General features: G+C 43.9%; 1 protein-coding gene across 5 annotated transcripts in view; it reads left to right on the top strand.

Annotated features, from left to right (window-relative positions):
• Window positions 1-4,319: 4,319 nt before the first annotated feature.
• The window catches only part of LRRFIP1 (LRR binding FLII interacting protein 1), a 102,984-nt gene continuing 79,348 nt past the window's right edge, over window positions 4,320-27,955 (top strand). For all 5 annotated transcript variants that reach the window (XM_082284647.1, XM_082284650.1, XM_082284654.1 and 2 more), the window contains exon 1: window positions 4,320-4,527. In XM_082284647.1, coding sequence (XP_082140773.1) covers window positions 4,438-4,527 — 90 coding nt within the window. In that variant the 5' untranslated portion in view covers window positions 4,320-4,437. The remainder of the gene's footprint in view (window positions 4,528-27,955) is intronic.

Raw genomic sequence — 27,955 nt, forward strand, 5'->3', positions numbered from 1 at the left:
TATTAACAGTTGGTGAGATCATGAACTTAGCCTTTGGCATGGTATTGGCTGTCTGCTTGATTTCACTCCACTTGTTTCTCAAGTCCTTAACCTCTTGTATGACTTTATCCTCCTTTTTTTGGTGAAGTTTAACACTGTGTCATCAGTTTATTTCATTAGTGCTGTCCTACTTGTGCCAGGGTGCAGATGAAAATACTTAATGAAATCAACCCCAAGGTTAACCTTTGAAAAACTCCAAGGGAAGATTCTTCCTCAACCCTAGAAGTGATCCAATTCTGAGACCTCGAGATCCCCAAAGTGGCATCTTCAGTGACCTGTGAAAAATTTACGAATGAAAAACTCTCTCATGGCATGCCAAGGTGATGAGAGGAGGCCAGTAACTCATTGAGGAGCTTTTGCAAGATGAAGCCAACAAATAAACTTTCTTCAGAACAAACCCACATCAAGTTGCTGTTGGTAAAAGGGATCAAGGTCTGCTGCTGTTGTAGGACTCTTTTTCTCCAGTCCTCCTAAAGCTTGGCTTGGAAGCCCACAGTATTCTCCCTGCCAACCCAAGCCCATGGTTCTCTTTTTTGGACCACCTGAGAAGACACTAATCAGGTCTGGCTTTGCTGTGTGACTACAAACCTCAGGCTAGACATGACAAAGCTAAGCAAGGCTCCCAAAGGGCCAGAGCTCTGCTGATGCAAATAGTGACCCTGCTGACTTGAAGAGATGGAATAACAGTAAGGAATTTCATCCAGACAAAATACGCATGGACACCACCACTCTCCTGAGGCCTGTCTTGACACTGCTCAGATGCGGCAACACACCTGAAAGCTTTTCCCAGGAGATATGATTTGCTGGAGAGGATCACCTTCCTTCCCTAGGAAACCTAATAAAGTACAAGCCCTTTGGTTGCACCAGTGTTTTTCTATTTTCCTGCAGAATTTCAGTGCCAGCACATACTTGTCTGTGATGTAATTTTTTTTCCATTAATAAATCCGCAGACCCTGCTGGATACCACTGCTGTTATGTTTGCAAAATATTGCAACGCTAATGGAGCTCTGCTCATCTCACGTATCCTGACAATCCGAAATACTGGCCTCCTCAGTCTAGATCTTCCAAGGTCTTTAAAGCATTCCACTCTCCTTGGACTAATGGACATCTTGTTAAAGCTGTCAGGCTTCATTTCTGGTTTGGCAGATGCTGTGACCTTCCAGTGGAGTGGAGAGGTGCCCTTGTGTTTGCTTTTAACACCCTCACCCAACCACTGGATTCCCCTATCCCAGGGCTTGCCTCTAATAGAGATGTAATCCCATGTTCTGGCACGGGACACAAAAACATCCATTTTATTATGTAAAAGAGGTTTGTCAAGTACACCACCACCCGTTTTAACAGCTGATCACTTTTTCTGATTCTCAGCAGTGAGGTTTTACAAGACAGTTGGGTTTAAGAGCAGCACAGAGGGAAGACTGTATCTTTTAGGGTGTGCTCTGCACAAAGCAGCCTCCTTGCACATGGGATGCTGGAGAACGAGGGGTGTATTATGCACTTAAAACTTAAAGAGCCCTTTAAAACTGGCATGGGATACTCAGTGTTGTCCGACTGTCATTCATCACAGTCATGACTTTCAGACAAAACGAGCCTCGCCTTCGTGTTGCTTGTTAAAATAAGGAATGTATGTTCAGTGTTTCATTTTCCCTCACTGCGCTCCACAGTGCAGCCAAAACCAACGTGGTTTGAATCATTATTTCACATTTATCTGGACAAATTCTCCCTGTATAGTATTTTTATAGCAAGATGGCTTATTTTGTCTATGTTCAAAGAAAAAAAAATTACTGTGCACGTCTGGAATGCAAGAAAAAAGAAGGATTTCTTACACTGCAGAGCACATTCAGTGGTGTGATTTGAAATCTGACTGCAGTCACCCACTAACGTGTTCTCTTCCAATTTCTCTGCTTTACTCTTTTAATTCTTCCTTCCCTCCTGCATCTTTCTTTCTCCCTTCCCCTGTATTTCTCTTTCTCTGTTTCTTCCCCCCTTCTTCCTTTCTCCCATGCTCTATTTCTTTCTTCTCTCCCTTTCCCCTGGATTTCTTTTCCCCCTGTTTCTTCCCTCTCCCTTTCTCCCACCCACTTCTTTCCTCCTTCCCCTGTATTTCTCTTCCCCCCCCCAGATTTCTATTTCCCCTCTCTGTCTTCCTCCCCTTCCTTTTTCCCCTTTCCTTTGTCTCCTCAGTAGTGTTTTTTGGACAAAAAAACCTGCCTAGCCCAAGGCTCTGCAAGGCTTTCAGCCAGCCAGGCAAACAGCACTGATGCAAATCCTACTGCAGCCCTGAACAGGGAAATTCCTTGCATGGATACAGTGATGCAGCTGCACAGGTGGCTGAAATCCCTGGGTAACAGGGACCTAAAAATAAGGCACTGCCCCGCCTCTTTAGCCAGAATTCCTCAAAGGGCAGGGGCAAATGCGAGGATAAGGGCTCAGGGAATGAGTTATGCAGAGCCTGAAAGAGTGGTAGTGCTAAGCCAGGGCTTGGGGAGGTGAAGAAGGGAAGCCTGAGGGATATCTAGGAAAACCAGACCCAGCAAGGCTTTGCCTCCAGAGTGAGAACTCAATTTAAGGCCCCTGTGCTGCCTTGCAGAGCAGGCCCTTTTTAATCCATTTGTGTGGGGTTCAGAGTAAACTTGACGCCAAATCTGAGGGTGTGACGCAAGTTCTGCTGCCCAAGCAAGGAGGGGACTCATCCATCTGCTTCTGCTGACAAAATAATCACTTGATTCTTGCAAAGATAAACAGTCCCAGGTGCAAGGAGCAGCATCGATGCAATATCACTACCCAGTCAGTCTGAGGATGACTCAAATTGCAGGTGTTGTACATGAAAACTGCCAATAAATATTGAGCAGGCAGGTGTTGCCTTTTACCTCAATCAAGTTTAAATCCATGGTAAAATTAAATCATTAAGATTAAACGCAGCTTTCTGGTCAGAAGGGAGTGGGTGGATTTTGTGGTCCTTTTTGTAGTCCTTTTTTCAGTCTGTGTAATAACGTGAGCTTGAGAGACTTTAATTCATAATTAGGGAATTAGCGTGAAAATTGAGGTGTAAGGGCTGTGACAGGAATCCCAGAAAATACATGTTCCTTGTCAATGTGAATTAATTAAGCACTGATGTACTTGACACTAAAATTAATCATGTCCACTTATACTTAATAGGAAAAGCCGTTGCTGAAGAGACCCCACAGGGCTATGAAGCTGTGTGAGGTGTCAGGGCACGAAGGGTCATATTTCTGTCCTGCTCCCCCTGTATTTGTGGCAGAGGGATGCCCCAGCTTTACTTCTGGTGACGTTTCGATGCCCATTTCCATGATTTATGGTAAATTTACTGCGTCCAGCTCTGGGCTTCTCAAAACAAGAGAGACAGAGCTCCTGGAGGGGGTCCAGCAGAGGCTGTAGAGGTGAAGGGACTGGAGCACCTCTGATGAGGAAAGGCTGAGGGAGCTGGGGCTCCTCAAGAGGAGACACAGGTGACAGGGAACCTCTGTAATGTGTGTAATTATGCAAAGTGGGGGTGCCAGAGCATGGACCAGGCTCTGCTCCACGGGGCTCAGCAGTGGGACACAAGAACAGGCAGAAACTGATGGTTCCACCTGGACAGAAGGCAGAACTTCTTTCCTGTGCAGTGACCGAACCGTGTCCAGAGAGGGTGTGGAGTCTCCCTCTCTGGGGATATTCCAGAGCTGTCCAGACACAATCCTGTGCCCTGTGCTCTGGGATGACCCTGCTGGGGCAGGGAGGTGGGACCAGATAACATCACTGTGGTCCCTTCCAACCTGACCCATTCCGTGATTCTGTAATTTCCCCCACAACTCGGCAGGGAGCCCGGGCACCCCAGCGGGAAGGGGGCTGGTCCACAGTGGGGCTGGGGGAGCAGGAAAGGGGCATGAGGGGAGCAGCAGGTACCCCCACACCCCGATTTTGGGTAGTGAGGTGAGTGAACAGGACCCTCTCACCCACCCCCGATTTCTGGCGAGGAGAGCGAGCAGGGTCCCTCAAACACACCCCCCAATGTCGGGTGGCGAGGGCAGTGGACAGGGACCCCCCCTCACACACACCCCGATTTCGGGTGGCGAGGGCAGCGAACAGGGACCCCCAAACACACCCCGATTTTGGGTGGTGAGGGGAGCGAGGAAGAATCCCACGCACACGCCGGCTTCGGGCGGTGACGGCAGCGAGCAGGGACCGCGGTTCCGGGGGGGCGTGAGGCAGCCCGTCCCCTCAGGGCGGGGGGCGGCGGCGCATGCGCGGGGCGGGGGGCGGTGACGGCCGCGCCGGCGGAGGCGGCGGAGGCAGCGGGAGGGTCGCTGGGGGCCGGCGGGCAGCGGGTCCGGGTCCGGGTTCGGGTTCGGGTCTGGGTTCGGCTCCGCTCCGGGCTGGGCCGGACGGGACCGCCCCGCCATGGGGACGCCGGGCGCCGGGCGCAAGCGGCTGCCGAACCGGGAGCGCCTGACGGCGGAGGACGATGCGCTCAACCAGATCGCCCGCGAGGTGAGCGGCGGGAGGCGGCATCCCCCCTTCTCCCTTCTCCATCCTCCTCCCCTCGCCTTCCCCCCCGGGCTCCCCCGAGCGCCGCGCAGGCGCCCCCGGCCACCGGCACCACGGCAGCTCAAGGGCGAGGTGGAAACCCGCCTTCACCCCCGCCTGTGCCACCATCCCCGGGCACCGCTCCGGCGGTCGGTGAGGGAAGGGCGTGCGGTGCCGGAGCTCCCCCCGCTCCAGCCCCTCCGGAGGGGACATCCACCGCCAGCCACTGCTGCTGAGAACCACTGGGATTGGTGTTAACCACTGAAAATAGGCCGCTCGGGAGTGTTATGGATACGTATAAATCATAGAATCACAGAATGGTTTGGGTTGGAAGGGATCCCAAAGATCATCTCGTTCCAAGCTCCCTGCCATGAAACACCTTCCACTGGACCAGGTTGCTCCAAGCCCCGTCCAAGCTGGCCTGGAACACTTCCAGGGATGGGAGTGAAAAATGAAAACCAGAATACTGCAAGGTGATGCTGGGTGTGGGCATAAGTGAATCCTCTAACTTGGAAACTGATTTTTATATTGCCGCCCACCGGGCGCTGCATTGTGCTCAGTGTGACTTTAACCTTCTAAACCAGCTGATTGCTGATGCTTCCTGCCTCCTTATTCTTCTGTGTACACTTAAAGTGGTTCAGTGGTAACCAGGATAATGTGAATTTGGTTTTTATGTTTACTAAATCTGACACAGGCTGTTCTGCATCCTTGCTCTGGTAGTCTTCCAGTGGGGGAGAGGGGGATAAGCAGCCCTGGGGTTCTTCTCCAGTAGGGAGACTATGAGAAAGATGGACAGGGGCGATTTACAGGAGCATGTAGTGACAGGACAAGGGGGAATGGATTCAGACTGAAAAATAACAGGGTTAGATGGGATATTAGGGAAAAATTCTTCCCTGTGAGGGTGGTGAGGCCCTGGAGAAGCAGGTGCTCCATCCCTGAAGTGTCCAAGACCGAGTTGGATAGTGCTCTGCGGAACCTGGCCTAGTGGAAGGTGTCCCTGGCTGTGGCAGAGGGTTGACCTGAGGTCCCTTCCAACCCAAACCATTCTGTGATTCAGTGTCTAAACTGCTCCAGTGCTGCTGTGAAGGTGGCCATCCTCTTCCCCTAGCGTGGGTTATGTGTGTCAGCCCAGCTGGTGTTGGTGTGACCCCAAGATGGGTTACAAGATAAATCGCTCTTCTAGAAGAGTTTTAGGTCTCTTGGTTTCCTTTCCTGATTCAGAGTTGCAGCAAGATCAGGTGAATGCTAATGTATGGCTGGTTTTCGGTGGCGCTGGCTGGGAGGTTGAGTTAGCTGTAACATCATGCTCCTTATTACCACCAGTGCCTTTCCAGTTGTTGTGCACCATTTGGAATACGTTCAGTAGGCTGAGTTTTGTGTGAGTGATTCAGATAGTATGTTCTCTGCAGGCAGATTTTTGAGGCAGGGTGATGAGAAGGTTCCTAAGGACGGAGTTTGAGGTAGGAGGACAAGAATGTCTTATGTCCTGGGCATGAGATAGCAATAAGAGTGATTGTGCTGTCTGTTAGAGTCATGATAATATCCTAAGAATTGTTCTGGGATGAGGATTTGAATTCCACAACTGTGTCCTGGCTGTGCTGTCATTTGATCAAGGAAGACATCAGTCTCTTACAAGGAACCCAGTTGCTCTTCTCTGTTGCACGTTTTTCTCCCACTTTCTCTTTTCTTTATCTTAGATCTACTTTTCACTGTGTTGTGTAGTGGTTTGAGGCCTCAAATATTGTGGTGGTTTGTGGCTTTTTTTTTTTCCTTCCTTCTCCTGGGGTTTGTTTAAAGGACAACTCCATTTGCTCAAAAAGCCCAACACAAGCCTGTCTTTTATCTTTTCCCTTGAGTGCTAAAACTGTGAACTGCCAAGTTCAAGGTTCAGCATTTTCCCATATTATTTTATCTATTTGCATTGCTGTCTCAGAGCACTTCAATTGTTTTGTTGTTTAACTGCCTGTTCTCCACACAAAGGATCCCAGATTAATCCTTCTCTATGATCCAGTCTTAAAATATGTCAACTAAGCCTTTTGTCTCCCATTAACAAGGATGTTGAGAGCCTCCATATTAAGAAGGTAGGAGGGTTACTGATATTTTGGCTCTTCCAGCCTTCCTCACAGGTGTTTAGACAAAGCTGGGACATGGACATGTTGCTTTTGCACGTAGATTTTCACTTCTCTCTTTGCTTTAGTCCTTTGTTATCCAGAAGCCAGAGACACTGGCAAGTTATTTGCAGATCCTAGAGTCTCATTTTCCCTATGTTCGTATGGAAGCCCAAAAGAGCATCCAAACTAGACTGATTCACAGAGGTACCTTTTATTTTGTGACTGTCAGAATATTTTGACAAATTCACTGGTCTCGCTCCTATAAGAAGACAGAAGCACTTGTAAGGGCTTTTTGAAACTCCTGCCATTTGAATATAAATATTTTGGGATTTGCAGCCAGGATGTCTTGCTCAGACCAGGAGAGAGCCTGGCATGGTGAAGAGGGCAGTGAGAGCAATTATGAGGGGAAGTAACTAAGCAAGAGGAAGGAAATTGTAAGAGTGAAGCATCTGGTAGTGCCAAGGGTTTAGTAGCAATGTTAGTCATGTTAATCAGTAGTAGTTTTAGTGTTTGAGGCAGTTCCTGAAGTAGTTTATCACCTTGTCTAGACCCGTTCAGAGCAGAGGTAGAAGGTGCAGTTACTGCAAATCACTCCCATCAGGAAAGGGTAGTGCTGTGCCACCAGATCTGGCTGCAGGGTTTGACAGACGCGGTAATTAAGTGGATGGCAAATATGTAAACATAGTTAACACGAAAGGTGGTGTTCTGGGTTTCTAACAGTCTCACAGACTGCTGCTCAGGATTTGCTGTTCACACACCTGGCTTGTGCTGCTGAGCTTGTTTTTCCCCGGGTGTCAGCGCTTGCAGGCGGGAGCGAAGCCGATCAATGATCGGCTTCTCCGCTTTCAGGCTCGCCTTGACGCCAGTAGATTATTCTGTGTTTAGGTCAATGGAAACTTTTGGGCTCTTTCATTCCTCTCAGTGAGCACGTGCCAGCAGTGTTTGCAAAATCTAGCAGTTTGATACTGCCCAAGGTCTGTGCCAGCAGAGCTGGCAGGAGCCGTGGCCGCATGCTGCGCGCTCATCTGCCGGGATGGAGTGTGTGTGGCTCGGGAAGGCACAGTCCTGCCCAGCTGAACCTTCCAGGAGCTGGCTTCCTGCTTGGATTAGATAGCTTTGATGTGATTACTTGAGACATGGTTTCTAGGGGAATATTTTTTTTGTTAACTTCCACTCCGCTAGCTACAGTAATAATTGTTACATGAGCGGGAGTTTTGCAAATCCAACAAGGAACTGTGTAAATGAGACATTTCTCTTGCAGGCAGATAATATTAGTTACTGTTTCTTATTTTCTTGAATGAGGAAGGACAAGGTCAATTTCTTGTTTTTATTAGGAAAATAATTGACACCTTGTTTTGCAGACAGATGTGTGTTATATTGCTCAGAAAAATGAGCTGTGTGCCTTCTCTGTGCTAGAAATCTTCATCCACCATTTTACAGAGCAGAGCTCTTTAGGCGATAATTAATTTGAAATCAGTAATTCAAGCAGCATAATTTATTTTTATTGTTAAAGAAAGTAATGTTGTGAGGGTTGTGCCTTCACTCTTTGTACACTTTGTGCCACTTTCAAGAGCTGTCACCTACATCTTTGTACGTACATAATTATTACTTTTTTTAAAAGTAGCATGATCTGTTTATGGACCATACATTTGATTATTTCACTGAAGTAATCAGTTTGGGAATTGACCTGTATTCTTAGTGATTCAAAAATTGGGATGTTACACTGCTATGAAGGAGCAGAAGGTGTTGCTAATTGGAAAAATCTCAAAATGCAGGTGAAACCAGCCAGCCAGCTTTAATGGTCACAGTAAGAAGGCACTAAGTAACTTCAATAGGCTAAATTGGAGTTTAGGGACTAGTGAAGAGATGCTGTGATGGTTGAATGTGGAATCTTTTAAGTTGAGGGGTTAATTTTGGGGGAGAAAACGCTGTTTTATACAGCAGTTTAGGCAACTTCCATCAACAGAGGTGGAAACAATTTGGTACGAGTTGAAGCTAAAGCAAGCAGAGTGGCTATTTGTATATGAGAGCACAGGCCACACAAACGGTATTGAACTGTTACACAAACCAGAGCATTTAAAGCAGTGTGTTCCCTAAGGATATACTCCCTTGGGATATATTCCCAAAGTGTAAGATCGGTGTGCCTCATTAGGGTAGTGGTGGAACTTTTTTGAGCAGTGTTTGGCATTACAGACGTGTGAAGGCTTTTGTAAGCTTGAGTAAGTGTTCCAAGAGAAGCCCTTAGAAACAGCCTGGCTTATGTAGCACCAGTACTTGACTTATTTTTTTATTGCCTTACTTTCTGCCTTTATGAGTGTTAACGTATGAGCCGAACAAATGATCTGAAAAAAGCGTGTCTGGCTTTTCTGTTCTAGAACAGAAAGTTACGAAAGCAAGGGATGCTCTTGGAGGGCTTGACTCAGCCCGGCTGACCTAAATATAGGAAGGAAGGAGGACTTTGTAGGCGATGCTTGCCAGTAGGGCGTGGGGAATTGTTCCAAATTCGAGATGATTTTATGTGGCAAATATGCTCTTCATCAAACACTCCTTCCCTCCTAATGCTTTACATCCATATATCCAACAAATGGCATTGGTATCACTTACAGTCTCTCCCAAAGTAAATGCATGAAGGAGCAGTTTAAAGAAGTGAGATAAAATCTCAGGACACATCTCATGTTGGATAAATGGGTGACTGTAGCCTGTCTACAATCTGCCTCACAACTTGAAATAATTAGTTGCCTGTTTTTGTGTCTCTGCCTGGCCTGAGTCCCCTTCAGCTGTTCTCCTGTGTCTGAGGAAACAGCTGTTTAGGAACTGTGATTCCTGTTTCAGTCAAGCTAGGGACTACTGGTAGGATTAACAGCATGGGAAGCCCAGCCTCTGTCTTTGTGAGCCCAGATGCTGAGCTTGGCTGCAGGATGTAACACTAATCATTACCTCATCTAGAAGGATGTTTTTCCAGGCCTGTTGCTGGATAAAGTTGGAGCTCAAATGTACTTGCAAGGCTTTCAACACTGGGATCTTTTTTTTTTTTTTTCATCCTTTGCTTGCAAAGAGCATAATCCACATAGTATTTTGGGCTTGTGAAGCAAGGTATTTGTCCCTCTTGTCAAGTCAGCAGGTTGCCAAGAGCAGTGAATCTGTCCAGCTAGACAGGAGCCCTCATAGGCAATCCTTAAAATAGCAGCTCTGAAATATCAGCTGTTGTCTCGCTTGTGCTGAAATACTTTCTGGGGAGAAGCTGCCTGTTGGAATGGTGTGAGGGGGAAGGGGGCAAGGGAGCTGCAGTAAACCAAATCTTCCTTCAGAAAGGTGGCTTTGGGGGTTTGTATTAAACCCCAGAGAAGGGAAGGTGCATGGTCATTTCAATACCAGAAGCAGAGAAAGCTCCCTGATAACTGGTGCTCTTGCTCATCCCTCTGAATCCACCAGTGACACAGCTGGCCTTGCAGGTGGTAGAAAAATACCTGATTTTTGGGCTTCATCACACAGTAAAGATGAGGGAAGTGCTTGAGGGCTTCTTGTCAGAAGACATTTTTAACCTTCACTCCCAAGACACTCTCCTTTCCTTCACCTTATTTTAGTTATGGAATGAGAAGTAGGCTGAAGAACTTCCCTGGCTAATGCTGGGAAAATAAACTGGTGTGTGCACTGAAATGAGAACATTACATCAGGCAAAAATACATTTCAAAAGCATCCTTATGGGCAGGCTTGCTGTAGAAGGTTGCAAGAAGTAGTAGGTTGCAAGAAAGGTAAGGCAACTTTCAAAGGCTTGTCTGTAGAGCTTTTAGCTGTTGAAATTAAAGCTTGGTGTGGCACAATAAATACTAAATAAAGCAATACTTCAGTGGAAGGCATGTGATGGTTTTAATTATGCAGGAAGAGCCATGGAGTGCTTGCAGTGTGCAAATGACTTCAGGTAGCTGAATGACCACGTGACATAATTTTCTGTTATGGAGATGTGGAAGTTCTGGTCATGCTGTTAAAAACCAGTGATTTTGGGGGGCTACAGAGAGGGTACAAAAGTCTGGGAAAAAACACACTTTGATGTTGGCAGGAATGTGCCAGAACTCTGCCCACTGGGAGAGTTTGACAAGTGTCCTTACCCAGACCTCAGCACCAAAGGCATTTCCGATTAATATTTGGATGGTTTCTGATTCTGCCTTGAAACAAACTTAACTAAGTGGCATGAGGTGTGAAGGGCAAGGCTGGAGAAGTACTTCCCAAGGAGCACTTTTGTGGCCTAACCAGCTGGGAATTTTGAGTGTTGAGAGAGGAGAAGATGCAAGCAAACTCATACTAATGCTGTTTCCAAAACTGAGTGTTGCTTGTTTTGGGATGTGGATGTGTGCCTAAACCAAAAACTGGGTAGAAATGGGTGGATCCCTGGCTAAATGAAGCAGTGTCCTCCCAAGATGGATTTGACTTGCACTTGAGCATCTAGCCTGTAGTTCTGTGCTCTGTTCCTCCATCCCCTCAGTGTTTCATGTTTTCCTGTAAGTGAAGTTCTGATTCACCGTGTGCTGTTTCAGGGTGTGGAATTCTGAAAGGAGGGATGTTTGTCTTCAAATCATTTGAAAAGATGTTGGTTTTATTCTCAGACATAAAAATGTGCAAGTTTTAACAAAACTATCTATTTCTGGGTTAAGGAAGGACGGGTGTTTTGGGGTTTGGGTATACTTGAACATAAAGGGCACAGCTCTGGTCTAAAAAAATTTAAGTGACTAGTTCTGACTTGAAAGTTTCACTGAAAATATTGAAATAACTTTTGTTAATTTAAGGAGCGAAGATCCTGTTCGATGCCAAGTAAAATGAGTGTCTGAGCTAATTGCTCATTAAAAATGTCTGACCTAGAACTGGAAAGTTGATTGCTTTGAGGTGTGCTTTCAGTAGGAAATAGCCTGGGTGTGATCGGAGGAGAGGCGCATTTGCTCAGTGGCATCTGCTTCGCCCTTCTGTGTGCCTGTGAGCCAGCTTGGCATGGGCCATGGGTTTATCCACCTAAACACTCCTGCAGCTTCTAAGAGTTGAGCTGGAGACAGGGAAAGTGATCTGAAAGTGCCAGATCCGAGCTGTGTTCCCATCTCAGATGTGGTGAGGAATGAGGAAGCCTCTTCATTTCTTGCTGCTTCTACTCCTCGCTGGTTCATCACCTGTCTTTCCTCCTTCCTGCACACTGCTTTTCTCTGCAAGAGAAGAGTTTCTTTTGTCATACAGCTTAATCCTCATATTAGACTTGCAAAAACACCATGTGCCTTCTAGTTCTCTGATGCTTTGTGAGCTCCCATGCTCCGGAAGACGATATTTAGATTTTTATTTTTGTATTATATGTTGCTGTACAAGAAATCAGAGGCTTTGGTAAACCGTAATTGCCAGGTGCACCACCATGGCCATGTTCCTATTTTTAATACCTGGTAATTAGGTAGGAGAGTGCTTGTTATCTTTGGCATGTGAAAAAATGCAAAGACAGTAGTTGGGTCTCGGGGCTACAGTTTCCTTTCCTCTTAGCTGTTGGAAGGTTTAGGTGAATGAGACTAGAATATTCGATTTGTATCCAAACTTCTGTCAAAGAAACAAGCAAGATGGTATCTCCAACTGGCTTCCTCAAAAATAGATCCCTCAGAGCTGGGCTTTTCCTGCCGTAATGTCATTACTTGCAGTTTTTGGATGTAATTAGTGTCAGATTGATTTATCTCTCCCAGAACGGCCAAGTTTACTGGAAGAGAGTTCCACAAAAGGAGTTTATTTGTGTGTTTGCTGGTGTAGCTGTTTGGGCAGTGACTTGTGTGTTAATATTGCCTGCAGTGAAGTGACGATGCCTCTGTCCCACTGGTGATTCTTTGCAAACCATTCCCCCAGTCCAACAGATGCTCTGCACAGACAGGGAATGTAAAGGAATAATATTTCTTCCCTCCTGGTTTCTGCTTGTGCGTCTCTTGTGACCTTTCCCTCCGCCAGTATCTGATTTAAATTTAATATTACTTTTTTTGCCTCTTTGCCCTCCTCTTTTGAGTACTTCCTACGTCCCAAAATAACCTTTCTCTAATCCCACTGAATACCATGTTTAGTTGAGTCTGTCTCTTCTGTCTGCCTTTGCCAGCCCTTTCCAGTAGGCAGAAATGGAATACAGGAGGATCTGGCACGCTAAAAGCTGGGTCAGGTTTTTAAACTCATTCCCTCAGGTCAGATGGATTTCAGGCATCCCCACTTGGGTCTTCTAATTATGGAGCGTTTATCAGCTAACATGCTGGGATGACAGGAGAGCAAGGAAAGGCTCTTGGTGTGCTTCACATGCAGAAAAATCCTTGGGCTCTGGTCTCCTATCAGGCTCTTGTAGCTTCACATTTTTTCCCTTTTAAAACACACGTTGCTTCAGAGTCAGATAGTTCAGATATGGCTGTTTTTATCAGTGCCAAAGTGCTGCAGTCTCCACACAAACCCATGAAATCATACTTGCTTCTGCTGACTACAAACAGAGGAAACAGCCTACTGCTTTGGGACTTGGTGTTTTTTTTTTTTTTTCTTTTAATCTGTATTTACGTTTGTTTCTCTCTGATTGCAAACTTGAAGTTCTTTCAACAGACTTGCCAGGAAAATAGTAGATACAACTTGATGTGCTCTAGGAAACAAGTCAATTTTTTGATGGTCTACAACCCTATTTCTTTGCTGTGCAACTGTGCTTTTCCCATAAGGTGTTTTCCTTAAAATGTCCATTCTCCCTTATGAAAAATGCGTGTGATGGTCTTGGTTTGCTTCCTTTGCATGTGCTGCTGGGCTCTAAGAGGATTTACACTGACAATTATGTTGAACCAACATCTGTTGAAAATGAAAGTGGGCTTTTGGGACATGTTTTGTGATACCCTGAGGTCATGCTGCTCCATTGTCTCTTCCATATGAAATTGAAATCTGCCCCGATGTGAAACGAGCGCGTTGGAACAGTGATGTGACCTAACCTTTACATGAACTGTGGAGGAATCCAGGGGCTCTGGGAAATAGTGTGCTTGTGTGTGGATACAAGAGATAATGTTGGTATATGTAGAGAATGTCACTGTTTTATTTATAGAGGGTTACACAATGGTTTTAGGAATATTTGTGCGTTCTTGTTTAATTACCCTGGGGGAAAAAAAATCAGTATTTGGTGAACTGGAGCAAGTGAAGAAAGGTTCTCTGTATGTGCTGGTGAAATGCTTTTGTATCACTGATGGAATAAGCATATCCTGTCAAACTTGGCAATAATTTTCAGTCAAGAAGTAACTCAGATCTTGTTGTCTAACCAAGCAATCTACAAATTTAGTGTTGGAAAATAAAGACCAGTGGGTTTGCAGTGCTGAACCTGTTCGTACAGAACCAAGCTTTTTAAAGATCTGCGTTACCTAGAGATGCTTCTCTGGGGTCTGCTACCTGTGCTGCTGGCTGAACAAGGCTCCTCTTTCAGTCTTCCCACTATAAAATCAATACAGTGCACCCAAAAAACGTCTTGGGTGCTCTGTGAGTACAGCGATCAGGTATAAAGCCCTTAGGAATAACATTTCTAAGGTTCCTTGCTGCACCTCAGGAGCTGGTAGAAAACCCTGAGGGAACTGGGGTTTCATTGTAATTTGCTCTAATAGAATGTGATTCTCCAAGGGCTAAGCTTTTGCTGCTGGCCAATCCCGTTCTCTCACCCCTTCTTGTTGCTTTGCCATTTTTCAAACACAGCTGCTCCTGACCTTAAACTTACAGGTCTGCACAATTTGAGTGTTAAATGATTGTTTGGCTGAGGATACAGTTTATAATTATTTCTGCTGGGTGGTAATGGCTGTTAGGGAAACATGGAACAGGCAAAGGAAGGAGCTGCCCAGGGCCAAGCTGTGTTGTGCTGTTGGTGCATTCCAGGTGGCATTCTGTGATTTCCAGAATTCCAGTAAAACAGCTGTGAAGGTCACTTTTGCTGTTCCCCTAGACAAGGTGTGTGGCCCGGTAGCACATTTCAAACTGAATTAATTCGTTAGTGAGGGTTAGGACACAGCTTCTCCAGGTAATCCATTACTGCTCAGACCCAGTTTGGAGGCAGTAATCCCGTCCCACCCCCACGCAAAAGCTGTCCAATCGTTTCTCAAACAATGCTGTTTTTTTAGCCCTAATCCCAGCTGCAGGGTGGTTCAGCGCCATCGCTGAACTCTGGGCAAGTTGTCTTGACATGTGCTGGCTCTCTCGGGGAATTCCTCTTCCCAGGAGGGAGAAGGTTGTGGAATGATAGCAGCATGAGAGGGTAACTCCTGTCTGCTGGCCAGGTAAGACCATCTGACAGATAACAAATTTTTGAGCTGGTTGCAGTAGTGAGATACGGAGGACAGTGCGGTTTTTAAATTTTGGGGGGGTTTAAAATTTATTTTTTGACAGGTCTTCTAAAATTGCTGGAAAAGTGTGAATTTTTAAAAAATGTGTTCCCTGTGAAATATCCTCTGTGTGCTTTCTCTGCAAACTGAATGTAGGACTTGGCTCCTCTCCTGGAGAGCCATGGTTTCAGCGCTGTAGCTAAATGTTTGAAGTTTGATATTTGTGCTTGAAGGACAGAAAATCCAGTACAGCATGGTGTAGTGGAAGCTGTTATCCATCCTCTGCAGCATCCAGCTGTACTAACAAGAAAAGTCAGGCTTTTTTTAAGGTGGTTTCTCTGGATTTAGACACTTTCCCCTATACCGGATTTGCTCAAGCAGGTTTTGGCATTCCCTTAGTGGATATTACAAATGGAGAATTTCAGCCTGTGTTTGAAGTGTTCTGGCTTTCCCTTGAGAATATGGGCAGCCTGAGGGACAGCTGTGGGCTATTTCCTGAATCTGAATATCTAAATTAACCAGAAGCACAGTCCCTCTGCAGGAAGGTGGTACAGTTTTGAAGAATTCCATGCAACTCTTTCCCACCTGGATCTCTCGAAACAGTTGTTACACAGAAAAGTGGTCCAGTGCTTAACAGAAGTGTATAATGGTGAGGAGGCATGAAAAATCACAATTTTTACAGTAATTCCCTTGTATATGGTGAATTTTTTATTTTTACAGGAGTTTCTCTCATGGTCAATGTGAAACATGGTTTGTTTTATACATAAAATTAAAACAGTCACCCCTGGTGACATCTCTTGTAGGGTCCTTCAAACAATATAATTTATATACTGCATTTCTGATCTTCTCCAGTGTTTATGATGACTCTGGGCCCTTCTTTTAAATTTCATATAAAATCAGTGCAGTTGAAGAGGGTGAAAAAACCAGTGCCCTGCAGCTTGTAACCATTGCACAATATCCAACAAAACCGCATTGTAAACATAATAAAATGGTCTATTAACAAATTGCTTTATTAACTCTAATCAGTCTAAAGAGCTAAATTTAATTAAATCTGCTTGTGGATGAGAACATTCCACTCATGGAAGGGTGCACTAAAGGTCATCTCCTGTTCTGAATCTTAATGTTTGCATGTAAAAATTTGGTTTTGTCTTTCATTTGATTGAGGTCAGTTAGGGATGTGCCTTTAATGATTTATTATTATTATTAATTATTTAAAGAGGTTTGGTCTCCCTACCTTTTTGTGAGAGAAATTAGAAATATACCTATAAGGCATGAGGAAAAACTTTGTATATTAGATGTATGTAGCTGTAGATATGTAACACTTTTTGAAATGGAAGTGCTGTGTAAAAGAAGATGGAACCCTTTGTTCTGACTTGATACTTGAATGTTTCTGTTTTGAACTCCCACTTATTGAAGTACTTAACTCTAAACAATAATTTGCTTTTTAAATATCTTGAATTTTAGGTCAATCCTTTCCAGAGCAAAAGGCTCTTAAATGAGGAAAAAGAGAATATCTACTTTCAGGTACATGGCTGGGAGAGGAAAACGCCCCTGAGTGCATATGAAACCTTTTTCACTACTAAAAAGTTGTCTTGGAGTTATTTTTTTAAAGGGTGATCAAACAGTATTGATTGTCCACATTTTTGAGTGGCTTCTACAGAGTTATCCCTTGTTTGGACATTTTTATATTAAATTCTGGAAGTAGGCTCTGGACATCTGCCTTACCATGAGGGTGTTCCAACACGCTGATTTTTCTCCTGCTGTCAATGAGCTGTGGGATTGAGGATCAAAACTGTTGCAATGAGAGCTTAGCAGAGATAAAATAATAATTACTTTGACTCCCTAACAGTTTAAATAGTCCTGCTAGCAGCTGCTAGTGTGAGGCCCATGTAACCTGCTTTGATTATGCAGTCTGGTCACAGTCAAGTGCTTTCTTTAAAAGAAATGCTGTGTGACACCTGAGATGAGGAGTGAGGCTGTGCTGAGCAGTCAGTGCTGCCCAAATGCTGGAGAGACACGTGCTGAAGCAGAGAACAAGAGTTCTGGGAGTTGGGCACGTTAAAAACCCTTCAGTGGTCATTACAAAAATTAATTTCATTTGCATTTTTGGCATTAAACTACAGAAAGTTCCAAGAACCTAGATCGTGGAATCCTGCCTAGCAGCCAAAAATCTGAGTGTCACCTTGGGAAGGCCTGCACAGTTTTATAAATTTTATCAAGGGTAACTGTGTTATGCCTATGTTATACCTGTGTCGTGTTACTGCTGGAAACCTTAGGTGTTTCTATTTCTGTGTGGGATAAAATACACTCTCTTCTAGGAGTAAATGCACGATGGCGTCTTGGATGTATTTTTAATATGTCATTTTTAAAAAAGGATGGGGAGGCAGAGGGGAGGAAAACAGAGGCCACCTGGGGGAAAGGTGTGGTGCTGGTAGGGAGCAAAGGAGAGCTGATAAGGTCTGATGATAGCAGTGGTACAGCTTTGTCACTCCTGAAGCATTTTTTGTGAACTCCTGGGCTCAAATCTTTGTTTCTACTGCTTTGAATGATGTTCTTTATGAAAGGCTTTGCTAACTTAAAGAAATTCAGTAATGAAGTGTAAGTGGTAGGTGTGATGGCTTTTTTTCAAAGACGGAGTACTCTTGCTCCTTGTGAATATTATGGGGTGCTTTGGTGCTTTGAAAACAACTCCAAAGGGGGACTTTTTTCCCCCCCCCCCCCCATCCAGGAGAACTTGGATTTGGCGTCAGGCAGGCTGTATTATTCAGACATAGTGTGCACCAGACAGGCAGTTTATATATAGAAGCAACACACTTCTAGTGCTTTCTTTAATGTGCTAAGCTTGACAGAATTCCATCTGAGATGCAGTCAGTGGTTGCTCTGGCTGGATTTGCTAGCTGATGAAGACTGGGGAAAAGCGGGAAAGTGTGCCCTGGCAAATAATGGAAATGCAGATAATTTACATCATACCTTGAATTGTTTCCTTTAAAATATTATATGTGCTTTCAAAATGGGTAATTAAGCAGTTACGTGATTGATTGATTGATTGTCACACTCTTCACTTTGCTTTTGCCTCAGTTGTACAACAGGAAAGCAGGCACTGGATGCAGTGAGATGAAGTATTCATCCCAATGCTGCCAAACCAGGACAATTGTATAAATGGGTTTAATTTCCAGTTCTTTACTGTTTCAGGGGGTTCTTTGTGCAGTGTGACCTGATTGTGCAGGGAACACCTTGGGAAGTACAGAAATGAGATTTTTTGTATAACATAGTGGGCCTAGTTGATAATCTTCTATGCTTAGTTATTTTTTTGATACAGCTTTTCTTGCACAATGGTTTTTAAGACAGCCCTTTTTTTATAGTACATGAGAATACTTAGGCAGGGTGGGAGTCAGCAATAAATACTTTTATTCCCTAAAGTGGTGGCTCTTGGCCAACTTCTGTGCTCTTACTTATCAGCTGCTGGTCTTAATTCTGCTGAATTCAAACTTTCTTTTTTTTTTTTTTTCCCCCCTCTAATCTCTGAGAAGCAGGAGTAGTTATTTATGCATGATTCTTGCTCCTGAGTGTTGTTTCATTAATGAGATGCTGCGATTCCGTAGTTCTTGAAAGGAGTTCATTCAGGGGCCTGGCTGTGCCACTGCCCTGTGTGACACCGTCAGAACTCAATCAATAGAGATGTTGGCTTCAAAGTGTCCTTGTTTTTTCTTAAGGTTTATTGAAGATGGAGTCCCTTGAAAGATTATATGGCTGGCAATGCTCAGTACAATACGTTTTTTCCCCATGAAAAATAAATGAAATCAAACTTTCAGCATAAAGGTCTCTCTTAAATAAAAGATACCCAAAGTGAGGGCTGGATCTGAGCACAGGAAGGAATTTTCACTGTGCTGGTTTATCTCCTCATCCTGCTTGGCTGCTTATGCTGTGAGATTATGCTGCATAAAAATGAAATCCCAAGGCAAAAGAGAAAAACAACCCACACACACTTACAGCTTCCTAGAAGTTTGTCAGTCAGTGCTTATTTTAGAAATGGGCTGGTTCAGGGGCATGAGAGAAAATTATGGTAATGCCACTGAATGCTTCAGTAGTCAGATGTCAAAGCACTCTGCATTTGTTTTGCTCGAATGCCATTTAATGTTGCTGCTTTTAGAAGATAATGTTCTGCTTTCTCACTTTCATGTGTCCCATGCTGGCATCAGCTGCTGTCTCCATTATGGAATGTTCTAAGCTCATCAAATCCAGAAATTTCAATCTTCTTTTTGGTTACTCTTAAGTGAAGTGCAGAAAACAAGAGTCTGGTTTGTTTTGTTGTCTGGTGGCTTTTTCTGCCATAGCTGGAAATTCCGGGGGAAAGGGTTATGGCTGGAATGGAAATGGAGAGTGAACTTGCCTCACTTGGACATGGATTCAAACCGAGAGCAGAGTGGTCCTGGCAGAGAACTCTGGGAAAATCTGTGCTGCTGGGACAGTGAAATGCCATGTTGTGCAGCTGTAATACTTACTCAAAAGAGGAAAAAAGGAAAAATAAATTCATTGTGGGGAAAAAAAAAAAGGGAAGAGAAAAAGGAGAGAGATGTCTTATACCTTAAAACATCTTTGAAAGAAGATGTTGGTGTTGATTTTACCAGCTGCTTGGAAGTTGTGCCATAATTAAGGGAGGGGACATGATCCTGTGTGTTCATCCAGGGCACCAGTATAGAGTGAGAGCGGAACCCAGTGATGGTGCATCTTTATCCCCTTTTCTTAATTCCCAAGCAGTTGCTTCGCTAACTTTTCCTGTTGTTGGAGAGGTGAAGCAATGCTGGCTCTGGAATGGTGTCACCCTAAGGTTCTGTCTTCTTGCCCTCCCTGCTCCTGACTCACATCACACATTTGCACCCAAATGGCAAAGTTAACCCCTTAGAAGAGGAAAAATAGTAACTCTTCTGGGAAAGCACAGTGCAGGAAAACTGTTGTCCTTTCTTTTTTTTTTTTTTTTTCCCTTTGGAGTTTGGATTTTGCCTCAGCACTGGAAATGTACTGAGCAGTTATCCAGGCTGAACTAGGTCAGTGTGAACTGGCTCAGCCTCTGGTTCAGGTGTCACAGAGCTTCTCTGCTTGCTGGCTAACTTTCAGTTCCATTCTGAAACAGATTAGAGGTTGGCAGCTTTTTTTTTTGGGTTCATCATCTTGGGTATTAGTGAAACCATTGCAGGAAGTGCTTTTTTTGTTGTTGTTTCTTGTAGAAGACTTGTCTTTTCCTGCCTGTATTTGGCGAGGTAGGAAGCCACAACTGAAAGATTATTGAGATGAATTGACAGGAAGGTTAACCTTGATGTTGATAGTCCTTCACTATCTCCATGTCAGGATGGTTTTAATCTAGTGCTGGTCTCTAGCATCTGAAATCTATTATAAAGTGATTACATTGAATTGCACTTCAGAAACCACAGCCTGACTTCAGCAGAAATTGCACCGGACCTACTTTCTGTGAGTATAAGCTCCCTGGTGTAATGGATGTTGTCTTAGGATACTTCTAGAAGACAGGGATGTATTGAAAACAATACTGATTTATTAGTAAAATCTAGAGAAAGTGGGATTTTGTGCTTGGCAGTTCCTCTCCTCCTCTAATACATCTTTTTTCCAGTGCAAATTTGAGAAGCTGTGTGTGTGTGTCCCCAAAGTTTGGCAAGTTCAAACTGTATAACTTTAAATATTTCATCCTGGAGAAGAGAATCAGTAGGACTTACGAATGAGATGTAAGAATAGACAGGATGAGCCAAGAGATTCTTAATAGTTCTGGCTGCTTTTCTATGTAGTGCACCTTTTATCACTGCCTTTGGACTGGAGTCACTTCCTCACATCCAAGAGTTTTGGCATCCTGGCTCTTCTCTTAATCTAGCTGCAGAAGCTTTAGACCATGATTGCTTAGCAGTAGCCTCAAAGAACTTTTTGAGAAGAGCTAGAAAAGTATCCTGGTAGAGTTCAGGAGCAGAACTCTCTCTTCATCTGTTCCTCCCACTCTCAGAGCGACCAAGCGGGACGTGTGAAGTGTGTGCAAGCAAAGGGGGCAACAAATGACGTTTCTGAATGGGCTGGGAATGCTCATGTTCACCTACTTCTGGTAAAAATTCTTGGTAGAACAGTGAAAAAAACTCGTTTAGAGCTTTGCACTCTGGCTGTGGCTGAGGTTTTCTCCCGTGCAGGAAGGCTGAAAGCTTAGCTCATTTCTTTTACAAGATTATGTTGCGATCACTTGCCATCTGAAGCCAGAGCTTTGTCAAAAAAGACATTGAAGATGACAGCTGAGAGCTGAAAAACTGGCACACCTAAAAAGGGAGGGACTTGTCACACTTGTTGCTGTTCAGATTTTATGCAAGGCTCTCTGAAGACACGTCCCTGCTCTGCAGGTGCAGTATTAATGTTACCATATGGTCTGTGAGAGTGAAGTCTGAGGGGCAGGAAATCTGTGCATGGCAACTACAATTGAACCAGCCTCTGCTGGAAACCTCCCTGTGGTCCCCCCTATTTCTCCTCCTCAAAGGTGGCAGTGTCTGCTTTTCCCATGGTGACAGTCCCCCTGTAGAGCCCTGATGCTCGCAGTCATTCAGGTGTCACTCCTTACCTAAAAACTAGGTTTCCTAATTGCTGAAAAATACCAGTTGAGATCTGAGCCTAAATATATCCCTGAGTCTAAATTTATGAAGCACGGCATTCCAAACAGGTGTGGGAGTAAAAAGATTTATATAAAAGTTTAAGAGAGGAACATCAATTCTTTTCAACACTTTCTCAAAAGCCCATTTCGTATCTCCAAGTGAATTTTGAGAGGGCTGTTGCAGACTCATAGTTGGATGCTAAAGCTTGTCCACAAAGATACTCATGTTTACCAGTTTCAGCTGCTCATTGTACTGGGTGAAACCGTTCCATCATCCTGAGCACTTCAGGATGACAGATGATCAAACTGATTCTTCAAAAAAAAAAAAAAAAAAACCACACCAAAAACCCCCCCTCAAAAAATTACTCAGAGCTTTGATTTGTACTGGTAATTATGGCTAAAGACCTCTCTGAGTCTTATAATTAACTTTAATAACCTTATAAATATTCTCCAAGTGTAATTAAGGGAAATTACATGTTAGGGAAATAAAGATTAAGTGGCTGTGTTGGTGAGGACTAATAGGCCCTAGCAGAGCTGTGCTTTACAAACAAGACCTCACAGAGAAAGTGGCAGCTGTCTGGCAGGGATTTTGTTGATACTTCTAGTTTGAGGAGATAATATTCTTTCAACACCTTGTGCATCAAAATTAGTAGTTATAGTGAACAATTCAAGACTGGTCAGCACTAATATCACCAATCTCTGCTTGTATTTTTGAAGTCTTGAAAGGTAAGTTCAGCTTGAGCCTGATCTACTCCCCTTACCCTTTTTCCCATTGGATGGGAAGGGTGAGAGAATCTTTCCTGGAGTCATTCCCAGGAAGGGAGGCACAAATAAGGAAGGGCTGTATTACATGAGGGAGTTATGGGAGTTATTTGGAGTTGGTCAACAGCTGCAGCCCTCTGCTCTCGTGTGAATGGTTTCCTTTTTGCCACAGTGCTTATTTTAATGAACTCCATCTGCACAGAGCTCAGTCCATCACAGAGAGCAGCTCATGATCCCTATGGATGCAATATGGATGCCATGAGTTGTCCAGTCTGTCAGGTTGCACATGAAAGCTGGATATGAAAACAAGCTCATAATCTGTGAAATTTATTTTGTCGTTCAATCCCTGGGGTTTTGTTGTCATTTGGTTTTAGTTTTTTTTCTTTTTTTTCCCTCCCCTCCCCTCCAAAAGTCGTGATGATAGTGGCTTACCATTTGGGATTTTCCTGCTGTGGAAAGTGATTTTCTTTATGGAACCTCTGGCTTTACTCAGATATTGGTGTAGAAACTTGATGCCCTGTCCTTCAACCTCTTGCCAAGACAAATGTGACAAAGGAAATACAGAGTGGGATTATTTTAAGGCAAATTCCATCTGAAATCAAAGAACTTCTCTTAAAACAGAAATAAGGAAGCAGAATCAAAACAGAAATAAGAAAAATAACTGTTAGATTTGTTCATAAGACTTGAATGACACTTTTTTTAGCCTCAGCTTACTCTACCAGGTAAAGTTGCTTCTGCCTGCATCTAAATATATGAAGGATGGCATCCAAAGCCATAGCTGGCTTATTGGGAATGTATGGTGTAGCATATTTTCCTTTTCCTCTGCCATAGGTTGCATATAAATCTTCAAACAGCTCACCACACCAAAAATAAGGCTGTATAAATATCTGAGCACATGGAAAAATACCTCTCCTGTTGCTGGCACAGTAGAAATTAAAAGAATTAATCCATTTGAGGCACTAGGCGGGGACCTCTTAAATTAGTAACAATTCTCTGAACACAAACATCCAGGTTTTAGGCAGATTTCTGGAAATGAGCAAGGCAGTGCTGGCACCAAGATGACAGTTCCTAAGCAGTATTTCAGAGGAAGTGTTTGTCTGAGGGCTTGAACAACTTCCAGCACTGACATTTTGCAACCAAAAGTGTGCCAAATTAGGTAATTTATGTTGCTTTTTTGCTCTTTGTGTTCCATTTGCTTCTCCTTAGATTGCAACATTGACACAGAGAATTCCTGACTGCCTGACACAGAGAATTCTGTGACTGCCTGAATGCATGAATTAGTCACCTGAGCACTTCTAATAATCTTAAAATGACACTGTGGAAAGGAATTAATGCCTTAGGCTGTTGCTGGTGGGATCTGTAAACTTTCATCTGCAACTGTCAGGTCTGCATTGATAAGGAATTGCTGTTGCAATTGGATGCCTGTGATAACAATTAGGATGGAAGAGATGCAGAGAAGAAACTCAACTGTTAATCTGGGGGTGGTTTGCTGCTGGAGGCTTCTTGGTGCCTCCTTTGGACACTTTCTAATGACTTTTTATCCTTCTTATATTGTAGTGCCCAAAACTGCTCACAGTAATCTCTGCACTCGGTAATCTCAGTCTCCCAGGCAGATCTGAGAGCACTCTTAGTGCTTTTCCTGTTAATGAAAAGTTAATACCACCTACTCCCCTGCGGAATCCTGTGGAAGGAAGAAAGGGAGAGTATTTTATGACTTCCTCTGATTGGCATAACTAAGAAGGTGCTAAAATTCAGGATACTGTAGCTGTCTTGGTCCTGTTCCTGAGGCATTTCTTCAGTTAAAGGGTGAACATGACTTTAATATCTTAATCATCACAATACAGGATGTTCATTCCTAGCTTTTAGCCACAAACCCCTCGTGTTCAGCTGAGCTGTTTGTGTCTGGTGTGGCTGAGTCTCATTTCTGTTCAAAGGAAGTGAAGTTTAGATGGATACTGTTGTTCTTCTGGTGGAAGCAAGAATTCACTGCTGTGTCTCCGGGCAGCTTTTTACAGCATGCGTGGCTTTCACTGCTTCCAGCCCTGAAGTTGGGAATAAAAGCATTCTTTCAGGTGAAATCAAGTGTTCATGAATAATTTAGCCTGTGTAGATTCTGCTCTGCAGGACTGAACTTCCTCCATTGCTCCCGGGGCTGTGGATGCTTAGACAGTGGGGGTGACTTCAGTTGGTTGTTTTCGGGAACTTGTCCTTTTTCTGTTCGTAATAAACACTGCTCAGGTGTAGGGACCAACTAAGTGTCCATTGGCAAATATAAAAACTAAAGCTAAACACGGGGTGAGAATAAAGGGATTGTGACGGGATTAACCAGGATTTTGCCAGAGAACTGGGTTAGAAATTCACTGTATCGTGTGCCAAGGTTCCCATCTGGTTGAATTTGCTGAAACGTTATATTTTAAAAATTGCGAAACTAAAACAATGATGGACCCTGCTTTACTAATGGTGTAGCTGATGGGTATTTCAGCTTTTTATATAGGCTGTTGTTGGTGTTGGTTTAAGTTTAGATTTGGAAAAATCAAGACACTGCCTATTTTTAAATGCAATATTCTGTAAATGCCTGTGTGTTAACAAAGCTTAGTAACTTTTTACTTAAGACCACTTTGTCCCCTCTGGAGCAGCATGAACGCTTTGAAACCTGTCACCTACCAGTGAATTTGAAATCAAAAGCTTAAGGCTCAGATATGTGAAAATATTTTCTTGATTATCTAGTTCTCAGTGACTTAAAAACCCCATCTCTGTAGTTGTCTGCATTTTTTTAACATGATCATTTGGTTAAGGGTCAGCTTGGAGACCTTGAAGTGGGATTTTCAGGCTCATTGTCTCCCTCCACTGTGGCTTTGTCACATCAGGGCTGATGTGAACATTGCACAGATCCTGATCTTGTGTTCTCTGAATGCTTGAAGGAAATGACTCCTGTAGGTTTGCATCCATGAAACTGAAAACTTGTTTAGAAGTATCTGAGGAAAAAGGTTCATATTTAAAAGGTTGATTCTCATAATTTCCAGTCTGAGCAGTGGTTGGTGATGGTGGTGACAAGAAGAGAAAAAGTCATTTTAAAGTGCATTTTAAAGTGTAGAAAAAATAATTTCACTATAATTTTTTGTATTTCAGTTTCTCTTGGAAATGGTTTCCTGGAAAGCCCAGTGATGTGTAGGATGGACCATTGCTTGGGAAGCTGGGGCTGGGAATGCCTGGGGGAAGTGCAATGTGAATCTAATGGAGTGGTCTTTGAGTGCTTTAGTGAACACATTTGAAGGATAAAAAAAGCACAAGAACTGTGCTGAATTCACGATGAAACGCCCCTGTAGCACAAAGGGTTTAAATGTCACTGTGAGGCATAAAAGTGTTGGTTTAAGGAGAAAAGACTATTTTTATACAGCTTGTGTGCTAGAAAAAACGTGGTCACATACTGTCAATTCTGATGCTTCTTTAAGACCAGGAATATAATATTCCACTTATATTTAGCAGAATGATGGCTCTGTGTGAACACTTGAACATTTGTTCTTTTTGTTAAGGCTATGGGCAGCTCTGTGGGATTTGGAACAGTGCTGGTGCTTTTTGACACTTGAGGGGCTGCAGAGATGGGGACTTAAGTACTGTTCATGTTAAGACAACATAGAAAAGCCCATAGTAAGCCACTAATAATTATGTTTATACAGAGCACTGCTACCTACTAGACAGGAAAGAATCTAGTTTTGGAGGGTGATGTGTGCTGTGAGGAACATGCAGCTTTCCAGAATCCTTTCCTGGCTTTCCTGTCATCAGAAAGGCATTTGCTCGTAGTAAATGCATTTAATGAAACTAATTTTAGAACTATAGGTCAGCACTTAAATTTGTTTTCTCCTTGTGAGTCTCACAGCTAGACCAGGCCTTAGATTTTGTAACAAACAGGTCTCATTCCAGATCTCATTTCTTCTCCCTGTGCCTGACCTGTCTTTCGCACAAGTGAAAGAACACGGTTGTTGCCAGTTTTGTACCCTTTATAAATCAGATTCCATTTTTTAACACTTGACTCATATTTCCAGCGCTAGGGTGGTGCTTCTTCCCCTTTCTTACTCAATTTTCCCTTTGTTCCTGATCCTTTAGTTCTTTTGTTAGCGACAGAAATAATGGTTGCGCGAATCAGCTGCGTTGTCCTGGGGAGGCTTCACAGCGTGAACGTGATGAAAAATGGCCAGTTCTAATTTTTTTTCTTCCCGAGACGCCACAGGGGGATGAGCAGGGCAATCACTGATTTCCTGGGATTTTCCAGGGGCAGTCTGTGGCCGGACAAGGAGGAACGGGCGGTTGGTTCAGCGGTGCTGCTGCTGCTGGGCTGAACAAAGGGAACTCTCGGAGTATCCCTTGGCATCCCTCAGCGGTCCAAGCGAGGCTGATTCCCTGGAGCAGCAGGTTTGTGGAGCGGTGTGGCTCCCGCAGGAAGCAGCACCGGTGCCATCTGTCCCCTGTCGCTCGGATCCGTGTGGCTGAGGCCGGAGCTGTCGCTGCTCCAGAGGACGAACGGGGTGGGTGGCAGCTGCCGTGCCTGCTCCGGGTATTAATTCCCTAAGGAGATCAGATCAAGCTGTGCCTGCAGAATGGGAATAGCGCAGGAGCTACGGGTTCAGCACGGGAGAAGTGTGTGAATTCCTCCTGTAAATGCCAAAGTGAATATTCAGGTTGTGCAGCTGCCTCTGTGGGCACCTTCTGGATAGAGGTTTTTAAGGGATTGGTGATAATCAGCCTATTTAAGGTTCTTCCCGCTGCAGGGACATTGGTGGAAGAACGTGGCAGAGGCTCAATCCTGAACATCATTGGGGAAAACAAACCTTTCATCTTGGCTCAGCGGTGGTGAGGGATGGTTGTTATTGCAACTGGTGCAATATCACAGCAAGATTTAAAAGTTTGAATAGATACAGGGAGGATGATCAATACTCCCAGCAGTATAATTCTGTGGGATTTACAGGACTAATAAAAAACTGCATGAAGAGGGAACTACGATAAACACCTAAATTTCCTCATGAAAGAGATGGCTGGAATGAAGGCTGCACAGTGGTTTGCTGTAAGGAGGTGGGAGTATATGACTTTGCAGTGACTGTGATAAAGCTTTCCTTTTCCAGAGTACATTTAAGCCACAGGAATCTGCATCAAAGTGAGGAGTGTATTCTAGGAGTAGCACACTAAACCTGTCACCTACTTTGCTAATTATGTGCCATTTTGAGAACAAAAGCTAAACGGTGTGAAACATCTAATAGAGAGCAAACTCCATGTTTAATCCTGATCAACTAAGTGGTTTATTTTATGTGGGTGATGGTATTGGCCAGATAAATTGAGTACTGCTGACCCTGTAATGGTATCAGTGTTATACTTGCATTATCCATCATAGCTAGAATCCTTACATAGTCAAATATTTAGACAAGTAAGTTGTGATCTCAGCTGAATGTCACCAAAACATCAACATTCAAAAGGATATTTTATAAATAAGAGATGAAAAATTCTTATTTGTGAAGAGTAAATATTGTAGCCTAACTGCAACAATGTGCTGTTACATTTAAGGTGAATAATTTATCTCC

This window comes from Coloeus monedula (assembly GCF_965178545.1).
Source record: "Coloeus monedula genome assembly, chromosome: 7".
Lineage (NCBI taxonomy): Eukaryota > Metazoa > Chordata > Aves > Passeriformes > Corvidae > Coloeus > Coloeus monedula.